General features: G+C 45.9%; 1 protein-coding gene across 1 annotated transcript; it reads left to right on the top strand.

The window, feature by feature from the left end:
- The first annotated feature begins 37 nt into the window (after positions 1-37).
- On the top strand, positions 38-3,084 carry LOC142817712 (uncharacterized). The gene is made up of 3 exons (XM_075895129.1): positions 38-427; positions 487-586; positions 951-3,084. The coding sequence occupies exons 1-3, from the start codon at positions 240-242 to the stop codon at positions 1,107-1,109; spliced, it is 447 nt and encodes a 148-aa protein (XP_075751244.1). The 5' UTR covers positions 38-239; the 3' UTR covers positions 1,110-3,084.
- Positions 3,085-13,207: the final 10,123 nt, after the last annotated feature.

Below are 13,207 nucleotides of genomic sequence, written 5' to 3' on the forward strand. Positions count from 1 at the left end.
ATTGTTATGAAATAACGCTAAATTTAGTGGGACGGTACGTGGTGGCGCTAAGTACAACCTCGTTTCAAGCAGTTACTGTTTTCATATCTCCTTCACTATACAAACCTAAACGGCGCAACTTTCGAAGTTGTTGGCTCAGTCGAGCGCAATCGTGGCGGAGGTCAACTGTACCAGTAGTCAACAGCAGCAGCGGCTCATCGGCGTTATCCGAGGCTCAGCGCGCGCTGGTGCTCGCCTTTATGGACGAACATCCCCAGCTCGTGGCGAATGCCATCGAGCTGCGGCACGGCGTCACTATCACCGACCGGTGGCAAGAGCTCAGCGACGCGCTGAACCATGAAGTGCCTGCGCAGGAATGGCAGGCTTGGTGGCGCAGGCCGGTGCACGAGGCCCGCCGTGACACCGCCGCCATCAGAGACGCACGAACGTGAGTGACCGTCGAATGGCACGGGCAATTTGTTCTGTGACATTAGTGTATATTTCCAGGGGCACTGTAGGGGGTTGGCTGCCTGGCTTCCGCGGCCGAGTTCTACAGTTGACTGGAATGACACACTTCAGTGGCGTTTTTGGTCTCACCTATCAACAGGTAAGCACTCTGCCGCCGCAGTATCACGGGTTCCTGAGCGGTACCATGACAGAGTTTGATATCTGAAAGGGTGCCTTTAGCAGAACCTTGTTAAGCGGGAATAAAGCACACGAGAAAGTAATCAAAAGTGGGTAGGTTTAACTAAAATATCAGTTTGCAGCCCTTGCAGTACAAGGGGTATTAATTTATCACAAAACACGCAATGACTGCACGCAAGTGCATGCACTAAAATGGTAATACATGACATCAATGACCACTGAATAGCTGCAGAACATTTTCGCAGATGTTTAGTACTTAAGGTTGCAAAATAGCCAGAGTAACGAATACCCACTTTCTGAAAGATCATGCTTACTACACTTTCCAGCAGGCGAATCTTCCCACTGCTGCAGTGGAAATGGATGTGGAGGCCACTGAAGCGGCTGTAGATGGCAGTGACACAGTAACACGCAAGCATCTGAGAACTTGGTGCTTTATTGAGTGCAGGACTGGAACCTTGAGCAGGGCGACAAGGTGCTCAAGGTGAGTAGACCCTTTGTTTACATTTTACATAAGGGGCATAAGCATTCTCCATGTTCTATTATGATGACTGAAACCAACTTGGGTTGTAAACAAGAACCATGCATTGTATTGAGGGCATGGTATCGGGTATCTGCAATGATAAACTGCCGGGCAAAAGGTTGGTTAGCCCTGGGGCTCTTTCATGGTGAGCGATGCATTTGAGGACATTAATAAAGAGCAGTTTTAACAAATGTTTGTAGGTCCGCACGAGGAGGGCATAGCTTGTACACAAAGCTTCCCACTTTCAAAGGATGCCATCAGGCCAGTTGAACTTCAACTGAGGGGAAGTTGTTGTGTCCGTTGCAATTCTTGGCAGCAGGAGCAGCTTCCAGCCACGAGATGGTTAAGGGTTTACCGGCAGCTCACTTAAACATTTACACCATGACGATTCATCGCAGGTGCTGTGGGAGATGAAAAATCAACCACCCGCATCGCTTCTGCAGCACGGCGTGTGGCAGCGGCACAGGAGAAGGCGGCAGCGGTGCAGGAGGGCACTGGCCATGGCTGAGGGCTTTCTGCGAGAAAGGGATACGTAGTTTAGTTTAATTTTTCGTCATGTGTTCAATGTTTTTTCTTGTCATCATTCATTATAGATTTGTCGGTTTCAATGTGTTTAGGTGCTGCTGTTCATGTTCAATTTTATACGCTTCGGGAGACATACACATAGTTTAGTTTGTTTTTCGCCATGTTTTCAACATTTTATCATTCATAATTGGTTTAGTGTTTTTTATATGTTTACGTGTTGCTGTTCATGTTCTATTTTATTCGTTTTTTGTTTGCATTTAGTACATATTACTAGATTTAGGTTAGCATTTACTTTGTATAAGGAGTGCAGCATTTTTTATGTTCGATATATGCATTTCTTAATGTATGTTCGAGCTGTTCTAGTGGCAGTGTTTTTTACCCACATTTCAAAGGTGTCTAGTCATTCACACGGAGACCACGAGTGTATAGTTGGCATTTTCTGTTAATGTTTCTTTGATATTTGTATTGTCCCACTGTGTTTTCTAGCTCACTGTGATTTTTATTCAGCATTACCACATAGTGTAGTAATGTGATATCTTTTTGCATCACACTGTTTTGCAGTTCACTGTGATATTTTCATTTCAGCACAATGAGGCTAAGATGCTACAACTACATTCCGAATCTTGTTTGGGAGCGCTAAGCTAGTAAGTGGTCATCTCGCACAGTTTCACAAAGAAAAATGGTCATCACAGCAACATGCCAGCGATTGATTTCATCTAGTTTTCATTGTAAACGACTCTTTGCGGGAATAAATTTCGAACGTGGTATGGTTTGGGAGCCGCGAGATAACTGAGCGAATTATTCATGCTGTATGTTATCAAAACAACTCGCCTGTTGTTTGCCATCTTGATTTGCATGTGTTTTAGCATTGCAGCATGACTGCAGTCGTGAATTCAAATTAAATGTTATTTTAACATTCACACAATGTTTAGGACAATGAGCAAAAAAACAGCACAACTTGACAAGCACAATTGCTCGTCAAGCCTGGCGTGCAAAATTGAATGCTTGTAGTCAGTCACTATGACAAGATATGGACTTATGTATCATGTGTTCATACAACATGTTACTAATAGAATCTCGATTTTTATGCGTTCTGGTGAAAAGAATTTTGAGACGTTGCTGCATTGTTCGCACAATTTTGTGATAGCAACATTCAGCACAGAGTGCCGCTCATATATGCTTGCTCCAATCTAGTCTGTTGTGACTGTGATCGCTAATATGGAAAAGGGTGTTTCTGTTGCATATTTCATGTGCCATTTAAAGAAAATGCAGCATTTTGACATTGCCACCTTGCTTCATATTGAAGCACAAGTAAGTACTTTGTGTATTCAAATGTGGCAAACACAGCCCTTTCATGTCTAGATGCACTAGAATCAGTGTAAATAAATTATGTGTGGGATATGAAAACATGAAAACTCACCGTTCCTGTGTACTTCAAAAAAGGTCCAAGACAGCGCTGCTGCCGTCTCTGAGCAGCACGTTGCGTGGTGTGAGCATATGGCTCCCCCTTGGCTCTCCATCGTCATCCTCAGCTGGTGGCATGTCCACGACATACTCGTCCAAGGTCCAGTCGCCTGCATGCAACGCAATGTTGTGGAGAGCAAAGCAAGCATAGATGATTTGCGCTGCCCGATCGGGGTTGTAGAGCATCGTTCGAAAGTGCTGCAAGCAGCGGAACTTGCTTTTCAACACGGCGATACACCTTTACACAACATTGTGCATGGATGCGTGCTCCTTGTTGTATCGGCCTTCGGAAGTGTTGCACGGTTGACTGCCAAGGACTGGAATTAGGAGCCATGGCTTGAGGGGATAGCCTGCGTCTCCTGCAATGTAAGCATAAAAGCTGAGTGCTCTGCCCAGATAGTACACATTAATACTTACCAAGCAGATATTCGCAAGGCTGTAGATGTGCAGCTAGGCGTGCACGCAGTGGGTTGTGTTCCCACACCCAGGAGTCGTGGCACGAATCTGGGAATCATGGGTCTATGACAATTATGCGCAGCCACGCTTTGCACACCTGCGATGAGGAGCGATATAAAATAGTACTGCATTTATACTCAGAATAAATCCCTTTTTTCTACGCATATGCAGGAAACAATGCGTACTAGTACAGTCATTGGTACAAGGAGCTTCACTTAGAAGGAAACACAGGGTGTAGCACACTGAGGAGGGGGGAGTGTGGGGGCAACGACCCCACCTCTGCTGTACACGTGGCTACGACTTCCACTGAATGATCGATAAGTGAAAAGCTACGCGTTGCTCTTGGGAAAGAACACTCGTAAATACCAAAGCCAGCTCGTCCAATTGTGATTGTAAGCACTTTCGTGTTGGAAATACTTCCCTGTCGTGTATATACTTCTGCTACGTCTGCTGCCCATATTACCGATTACCTCTAAAATGCACAATTCAATTGCGTATGCATGCCAGTGCAAAAACGGCAACTGGCTCACGCACAAAACACTTGCCACTTATTATTACCGAGGCCTTGCGAGCCACCATCTAGCTCGCACCCAATTCCCTGCAGGTTCTTTTTCATTCGTTGCATTATTACTTTTTCCAGCTTTGGCGTCACAACTGAACAATTGCTCCGAAGGGCGAGTAATAAGCGATCCTAACAGTACTTACGATCATGACGTTCAGGACATAATAGCCCCTTCTGGACATGAAGCTCGCCGTGTCGGCCAGTCTGAATCCCTCTGGCTTGCGAATGGTGACCAACGTGCCATCGGCACACGCCAGCACCCCTGGGATGCAACCGCGTAGCACAAACTCCACCTTTGCCTCATCCTTAGCAGCTGTTGTCAGTAGGAAGTCCGCCACCCTTTTTCTAGCAGCCACGGTAATGATCGCCTCCGTCACCTCGTGGATGGTGTTGCTCACCGCCGGCTGAGACATGCCGATGTGTTCCTCGCGACCAATGCTCTTCTGGAAGCTACCGGTGGCGAAAAATCGCAGCGCGCACAACACCTTTCTCTCTGTGGAAAGGCCACTGGCTCGTTGGCATCCGATGATAGGGTCAAGTTCGTCGCACAAGCTACGCACTGTTCGTTTGGACAGACGAAAAGATTGCCGGAACTCTTCTTCGCTGAACTCTTCAAATGCATCTTTTACCTCGCGTCGTCGCCTCTGCTCGGTTAAAGATACCGCACAGGGAAGGCGAAGTACCGTGTCATGTGGGAAACGCCATGTTGTCTAAGTGCCCCGGTGCCAAAAAGTCGCGCATTTTTTTCCATTTCAATCCAATCCAGGCCACCTTGCAGCCATTTCAATCCATCCGGTTGCTTTCGGACAGTCTCTCCGACCGTTCCATCGCCTTTCTCCGAAAACCGAAAAAAAGAGTCACGTGACACCCCAGTCCACGTCACTCATAACGTCACAGCATTCGTCACAGCTTGTATGGGCCAATCGCGTGCGACTCAATGGAAGAGACCGCCTTTGTCCGGATTTGGAACTTTTACATAATTGCGCCACTGTTTACCTCGTCATATGTTTGGAAGTGTTTCAGCCGCTCAAAGCGCAAGGTGGTTTCGTACTCAACAATAACAACATTCAAGGTCGGTTTTTTGAAAAAAACTTTACAAGACCCATAATTAACACAAATGTTTTTTTTTGTCAAATTTCACCTTAATAATATATTTGCTTGATATATTTGTGCGTAAGGTGGGGTTCCCCGTCATCTTGGCACCTACACATTTGCGCGCGGAATTTGAGCGCACTCTTGAGTCAATTTTCGTCTGGCGAATCTTCACTTAAACTCAACCACGCCAATGTAGTAATGACTTTTTTACAAGTCTGTCCACAAGTCATCATTCAGTTCGGTTTAATTAGGGAACTATGCCTGGAGTGAATATTACGTCGAAAAAATAACCACAAGGGCCTCTCGTACACTTGGTTACCTAAACTGAAATCTTCGGTGTGCTCCGTCAACGACTCGAAAACTAGCCTAATTATCATTTGTCTGACCAAAGCTGAAATTAGCAACGTCCGTACGGTCTCCTAACCAAGCATACCTGATTCATACACTCGAATCTATACGAAATCATGCAGCTCGGTTCATCGTTGCCCCGCCGCGGTGGTCTAGTGGCTAAGGTACTCGGCTGCTGACCCGCAGGTCACGGGATCGAATCCCGGTGGTCGAAGAAAGGCTTTGAATTCAACGGCGTTCCCTCGTGCCATAGAATATTGGAACAATCTTCCAGATAAAACTGTTGGTATACGCGACGCTTGAACGTTCAAAAAAGCACTGAATATTATGTTTTCATAGCTTTTCCTAACGTTAGTGTTCTTTTTTTTTCTCGCATAGCCTCGACACACGGCTTTTACAAAGAATGCTCGCTCTTGCTTAATTCGTATGGTCGAGTGAAGTGTTTTCATTGCGCATTTCGTTCTGTCGCCTTCAAGCTTATTACTAGTACTATATTCAGCGTACTGAAAGATTTGTGTTTAGTATTCACTTTGTACAACTTATCTGTTCCTGCATTCACTAACTCATGATCTGTGCTGTTTGAATTATGATGTAAGACCCCCCACCCCCTCACATAATGTTCCAAATGGTAACCTGTGATGCACTTGAATATATAAATAAATAAACATTGCTCAGGGGTGAAGCCGTACCCACAACATGATGGCGGCTGTGAACGATATCCTTCTAGGGAAGGATATCCCTAGAAGGATGATGTGTTCAGAAAGATCAGTTGACGGTTTAGAGTACTTGGTACTCTACAATGGCAGAGCATAAGGCCGTCCCATAGGCGTCACATCAGAGAGCCAGAATGTGTTGCCCCGCCGCGGTGGTGTAGTGGCTAAGGTACTCGGCTGCTGACCCGCAGGTCGCGGGTTCGAATCCCGGCTGCGGCGGCTGCAATTCCGACGGTGGCGGCAACGTTGTAGGCCCGTGTGCTCAGATTTGGGTGCACGTTAAAGAACCCCAGGTGGTCGAAATTTCCGGAGCCCTCCACTACGGCGTCTCTCATAATCATATGGTGGTTTTGGGACGTTAAACACCGCATATCAATCATTATCAATCAGCCAGAATGTGTATAGAAAATAAGTGTTTTACGATTTTGAGTACTTCTTACTCAACTACGGGAGAGCAGTGCGCCGTCACGACGCTTAGGGGATATACGAAGCGCTGTGACTCTGACGTGAGAAGCAAATTGTAGTATCGTGCGTCGCGCCCGACGCACGGTGTGCGTTTAGAAAAAAGGGTAAACGATTAAGAGTACTAAGTACTCTACTATGGTAGAGCATAAAGCCGACCCGGGTGTGTTTAAAAAACGTCTTCAACTATTTAGAGTACGAGGTACTCTATTATGGTAGAGCAGTAAGCCGTCCCAGAATAAGTAGAACGGTCCCCGGTGTGTTCAGAAGAAGTGGTTAACGATTTACCCCCGTATTCACAAACGCTACTCGACTCGACTTTCATCCTTCACTTGACAGAGTTGAGCACTGCGCCGCTGCTCGGCTGAGAATAAGGCTGCGCTACGCAAGATTTGCAGCTGATTATTGCTGATATGCAGTGACTTGCCGTGCCTACAGATGGCGCTCCCATCGGCTTTTTCAAGTGAAGGTGAAGCATTGAGTGAAGGGACGTTCTAGAATACGGGGGTTAGAGTACTTAGTACTCTACTATGGGAGAGCATGAAGCCGACCCGAGGGAAGGTCCCTGATAACGCCCATAAGCGCCGTAGTTGTGCATAGAGAAAGTGGTTAACGATTTCGAGTACATCTTACTCAACTATGGGAGAGCAATGAGCCGTCCCTAAACTGTCCGGTATACAGTCTCACCGAATATTGTTTGTAGAGCGTTTTTCTCGCACACCTAACGAATTCAACGCAGCAACTTTTTCGGGCCAGATAGTGTTCAAAGTGCGTCTTTGTGTTACTAGTTTTTCTAAGTAGGACTCGAATTCTAGGCAGATTTCATTGGATAATAACTCACCGATACTCGTCTCTAGATGTTATTTTGTCAGGAACAAGCTATCTTTTAATTTATAAATAACGTAGCGCTTACACTATCAGATCAAAGCCGCTTCATCTCCAAGTGGGCACCACTAGAAAAGAGTATACATGCTTCCGAGATCATTGGACTCTGCCGTGCTCTCGCTCGTACGTATATATAAATGGAGTGAAGCGCACGCCTCACTCGACAGCACGGAGCAAGCATATTGATCGACCGTTCACTGGCTGATGAATGTGTAAATTAATAGTTACGGTACAAATCCTCGTCTCGTCACTAATTTACGCCAATAAAATTACTAAGCAGTGCACTCTCAGCGCAAGAAATGCATTCGCATTTCCTCACAATTTTTTTCGCGGATGTGGGGGAAATTTCTTAATCCTCCTTGGTCTGCAGGCGGAAATTGAGAACCGGTGAACGGGGATAACGAATAAAAAAGTTTCCAGTGTCTAAAGAATAAAAAAAAAAAACATTCAGGAACCACACACAACACACCGCCCAACCTATGTGTTTTTGAAATGTATTACCGAATTTTCGCCAATATATATCCTCCCACAGTGGCATGAGTGTGGCACGTGCACGAAGCTTTTTTTTTTTTCTTCGGATAAAACGGCCATGGCGGAACGACACCAAACGCGTGCACGAAGAGACATTTATGTCGAAAGCTGAGAGGTCAACCTGAAACCAGGCACAGGATAACTTTTGACAAAACCCGCCTACTCAGCTTTTGAATTCCGGGTTAAAAAGTGACCGCTCCGAACAGAAATAGTGTGGTACCGTATAGTGGTTCATCCCCTCTTCCCCCACCTCGCCCGAGGATAACGGCTGGACTTTAAATAAATTTCATTCATTCAAACATACCGGCTACATCACTAGCGTATGGTGCATTGACACACATGGCAAATGTAGAATGTACACGTCTCTGAAATTCGCAGGCTGCGACGAGCCCTTCTCTTGGTTTCGTGTGCGACTGGTTGCTTGGCGAGTTGGACGACGTCGAAGGGATATACATTATAAGAAAGAAAGAAGGAAAAAAAAAAAGAAAGAAAGTGTAGCGGTCTCGTGTCCCCGTCTACTTTTTCCATGGGCCACAGGCTCTCTGAATTTTTGCGATCGTGCATTAGTGTGATCCATTTAAAACATCCGTCCAATGTATACGTGCTGTTTATGTACGTTGTACTAACATGAATAGCCGATATTAATCCAGCATACCGCCTCATGATCTCGACATGGTATTGGGACATAAAACACTGATGCATGCCTCTTTGGCGCACCAAAAGACGCGCGTCCTGTCAAGCCTGACTTTATTCATATTTATTGTCGGTGTTACCAGAAGGTCGTGGGAACGAATCCCGGGCTTCGCGGAAGCATTTTACCGTGGAGGCAATGTGCCGGAGGCCCATGTGCCTAGATTTAGTTACACGTTCAAGAAGGCGGTGATAACAAGAACACCCAGACGTGGGTGGGTGGACAGACAGACAGACAGACAGACAGACAGACAGACAGACAGACAGACAGACAGACAGACAGACAGACAGACAGATAGATAGATAGATAGATAGATAGATAGATAGATAGATAGATAGATAGGCAGATAGATAGATAGATAGATAGATAGATAGATAGATAGATAGATAGATAGATAGATAGATAGATAGATAGATAGATAGATAGATAGATAGATAGATAGATAGATAGATAGATAGATAAATAAATAGATAGATAGATAGGCAGGCAGGAGGTCTAAATTTCCCGAGTCTCTACTACGGCATTTCCCGTAACATTATCGGGGTTTTGGGGCACTAAACCCCAGCAATTATTATTGTTTTGTTGGAACGCAAGCTTTTTTAAAAGAAGGGAGTATTTAAAAAAAAAACGTACTGAGAAAATTGTTTACAAATTTGGGGCTCTGTGGAGCGTACGTGTTCGTGCATTATTATATAAAAATTTGGCGGATCCCACGTACCTTGGGATTCGATGTTATGTAAAGCATGCGAATAGATGGAGACTGTGAATTTTTTTTTTATTGAGCGAAGCGTTTTATTGGGCGAAAAAAAAATGGTTGATTGGACGAAGTTGGTGATTCATGATACTTGAAATTCGAGTGTGTAACCATAAAACAAGTACATAGGTAGACAAGGCCCCGCCGCGGTGGTCTAGTGGCCAAGGTACTCGGCTGCTCACCTGCAGGTAGCGGGATCGAATCCCGGCTGCGGCGGCTGCATTTCCCATGGAGGCGGAAATGTAGGCCCATGTGCTCAGATTTGGGTGCACGTTAAAGAACACCAGGAGGTCGAAATTTACGGAGCCTTCCACTATGGCGTCTCTAATAATCATATGGTGGTTTTTGGACATTAAACCCCACATATCAAATCATAGGTAGACATGGTATACGCGCGTGTCCTTGTCATGCATATGTCTCTGTAAATATAGTTACGCCTTCGCGCCGCAGTGTATAGCTGCGTTACAGGAAAGCCAGTACAGATGTAGCAAGTGCCGTTGTGAAATCAAGACCGATTATGTATGATCAAGGTAGATCGAGCGATATCAGATCCGCAACGAAGCTTTGAACTTGGCACGGATTGAACGCACGCTATCGCACCCCACTATCTGAGATACGCGCCCCGATTGCAAGGTCATGCACTGCGCGGCACTGCATTCATTATTCCGTGCAGCCTCAGATCACTTTATAGTGCTCGCAAACTTGACTCGGTAGAAAGGTCATTTCAAGGATTCCTCCATATGTGGGTTGCACGAGAGGTTTATGTCTTGGTGTGGCAAACTGTTTTATTTTTTATGTATACTTATGCGTGCGCGTGTGAATATGTGTGTGCATTTATGTGTTTGTCTGTGCGCAAGCTTAAAGGATCGCTTGAATTAGCCGAATCAACTTCTATAAATGATTTTGCCCCTCACTTCCTATTTATATAGTCAATGAATGAGGCAGACTTCGTGCACCCCCCCTCCTTCTCTTATGTGATAGGGGAGAGAGATTGCTGTCGCCTGCCCTCCCACCCCATGCGCATCGGACACGCATCCAATGATCGCTATCTTATGCTTACGCAACAGAGTTGCGTCACCATATAAGAACCGGAGTACGCGTAACAAGTGACGACTCCGTTTATTCAGATTACGGCTTATAAGTGACCCAAACTCGCATCAGATGACTGCACATAACAAGGACACACGAACAGATCGAATCTGAGGAACTCAAAGGCCTGGACTTTATTTGCAACCATATAAATTCAGGAAATGAAAAGAGAGAAAGAGAGTCTTTGAAAATTCAGAGATGAAATTGGCAGACATGAGAGACTCTCGTGATATGTTTAGCTGGAGTGCACAAGAAAGACTAGCGCGAATGCACCCTGTTAACAAATTAGATAGCCGAGCGTAGAGTTGAATACAGTAGCTGTTGACTGAGATGACAAAGAATAATAAGATGAATTTCACCATTCAGTTGGCTTTGTCGAACACACTGCAAGAAATCCTCTGAAATTTTGTCTTCCTCCACGGTTTGGAAGAACGTGGTAACTTATTTTGGCCCGACCGGCCGACTCAACCAACATAAAAGGCGGCGTTGACTCGACTCGAGAATCGGGTTCATGCCGACTTGACTAATGAGCTCAGAATGATTTCACAAAAAGATCAGGAATATTTGAACGTCTATTAAGCAATGAAACACAGATGTACAAATTTTAACTTTCCGAGATTTCTCGCTGGACTCGTATTTTGTAACAAGGTGCTCTGAATTTTCCCGACAAAATCCAACCACCATATTCTTTCGACTGCTACCATCACTGGTCAGTGCTGGTAGTACATGAATACACAAACGCGGTGCATGTTGGTTAAAGATGGCTAAAACATTTCGGTGATTGTTGCAAAAATAGGGATTTTCAATTGATCGTAGACGTTGGCTAGAGTTGGCTGATGTTGGCTAACTGTTGGATGCACGTAGTTATAACAGCAGCACTGTCCTTATCCAATCTCCATGAATTCAGTGATTGAATCGTTTGCCAACATTTGCTAAGCATCGCGTGATCGTATCAGGCTACATTTTTTTTCTTTACAGGCATCTCAGCGCGATGTCGGGTTTTCCTAGTGTGGAAACCCTCCGCTACAGACGTGTCCGTGGCTAACGTTGTGAGGGTCGCGTACCGTAGGTTATCAGAGGGCGAGTGCTAGGCGCCCATTGAATCCGAGCTTGCGCTCCCCGAGATAAAGGACGAAACGCACGCATAAGATGGAAGAGCATCATGGGCAACCTTACACAGTCGACCACTTCCACATTTGCTTGCGTGGCTCCGGTCCAAGTTTCGGGTGCGAGATTAAAAGACAGTGATATGGACGGCCGCTGCCATTTCCGCGTAGGAGGATAGCGCGGTCGATTTTCGCAGATAGAGAACGAGCGAAATGCGAGAGTGGTAAGACACGGCCGTGCTACACTGCACGCGTTCATTGGCCCGTAAGGTGGCGGAAGGGTTAAGAAAGGCAAGCCGAAAACCACCAATCGCCAACTTCCTTGTTGTAGTTCAATTCGTAGCGCGACCCCCCTCGGAACGGCGTTGGTACCGGGTTCGATAGCAGCACCTGAACGAACTTTTCAGACACTGAAGAACGTTCTTTCTGAGGGATTCGCGGGTATTTTTGTGAGGTTTCGTGCTACAAACGGGTGGTTGTCAATTCACTTTTCGTGTGCGTATTATGTCGCCCTTAGTATAGCTGCTTGCAATTAGAGTTACTTGGCCTTATAAAATGTGTAGGCGTATAGTATACACGCGAGAGTCTTGGCGTTATTCAAAATGCTATATCGTTCGGGCCGCGTGTTCTTTACGGTCTGATGTTACTGGAGAAAACGTTGTTTTATGAGCAAATTTCGGACCCTGCATATCATAGGCCTGCGAACACGAATTAGGAGGAGCGCCTCCCCCCCCCTCCTCTCCTCTTATAGACACATATGAAGAGATGAGGGAGGGGGAGGCAAATTCTGCCCCATACAGTGACTTGTTAGGGGGCGGGCACTGAGATAAGCCTTCGCACCCCCTCCGTGAGGGGATGCCCTGAGCTCACCTATTCTGCATAGGGTATGTTCGGCCTCTTGGCCCGCCACAGTGGTCTAGGGGTCATGGGGCTCGTTCGGATCCCAGTCGCGGCGGTCGCTTTTCCTGTGCGTGAAAATGCCGGAGGCCCGTGAACTTACACATTTAAGTGCACGTTAAGGAACCCCAGGGGCTCGAAATATTCGATGCACACCACTGCGGCGTCACTCATAGTCATATCATGGGTTTGGGATGTTAGACCACACTAACTATAATTATTGGTCACTTCATGAGCTAAAGGGTAGCCGGCGCATCACTTGTGCGTCAAAGTGTGTATCGCTTGAAAATTAAAAAAAAAATCAAATAAAATGTCTGGGCTACTGTTGTGGTGACCATACTGAATATATTGTTACGGGGAAGAAAATATACACGCGGCGTATATTTGCGAGCAAAGGCGTACAACAGTGGCTGCAGTCTTGTTCTTGTTCACCTCTTGCCCGAGGCGCATACCCACTGTGGGGGATTGACCTACAATTGAGTAGT

This window comes from Rhipicephalus microplus, chromosome 5 (genome assembly GCF_043290135.1).
Source record: "Rhipicephalus microplus isolate Deutch F79 chromosome 5, USDA_Rmic, whole genome shotgun sequence".
NCBI classification, from domain to species: domain Eukaryota; kingdom Metazoa; phylum Arthropoda; class Arachnida; order Ixodida; family Ixodidae; genus Rhipicephalus; species Rhipicephalus microplus.

Coding starts and splice junctions, on each gene's coding strand:
- LOC142817712 (XM_075895129.1), top strand. CDS start 240: ATGGACGAACATCCCCAGCTCGTGGCGAATGCCATCGAGCTGCGGCAC. Junction 428..486: donor GCCATCAGAGACGCACGAAC/GTGAGTGACCGT, acceptor GTATATTTCCAG/GGGCACTGTAGGGGGTTGGC. Junction 587..950: donor TTGGTCTCACCTATCAACAG/GTAAGCACTCTG, acceptor TACACTTTCCAG/CAGGCGAATCTTCCCACTGC.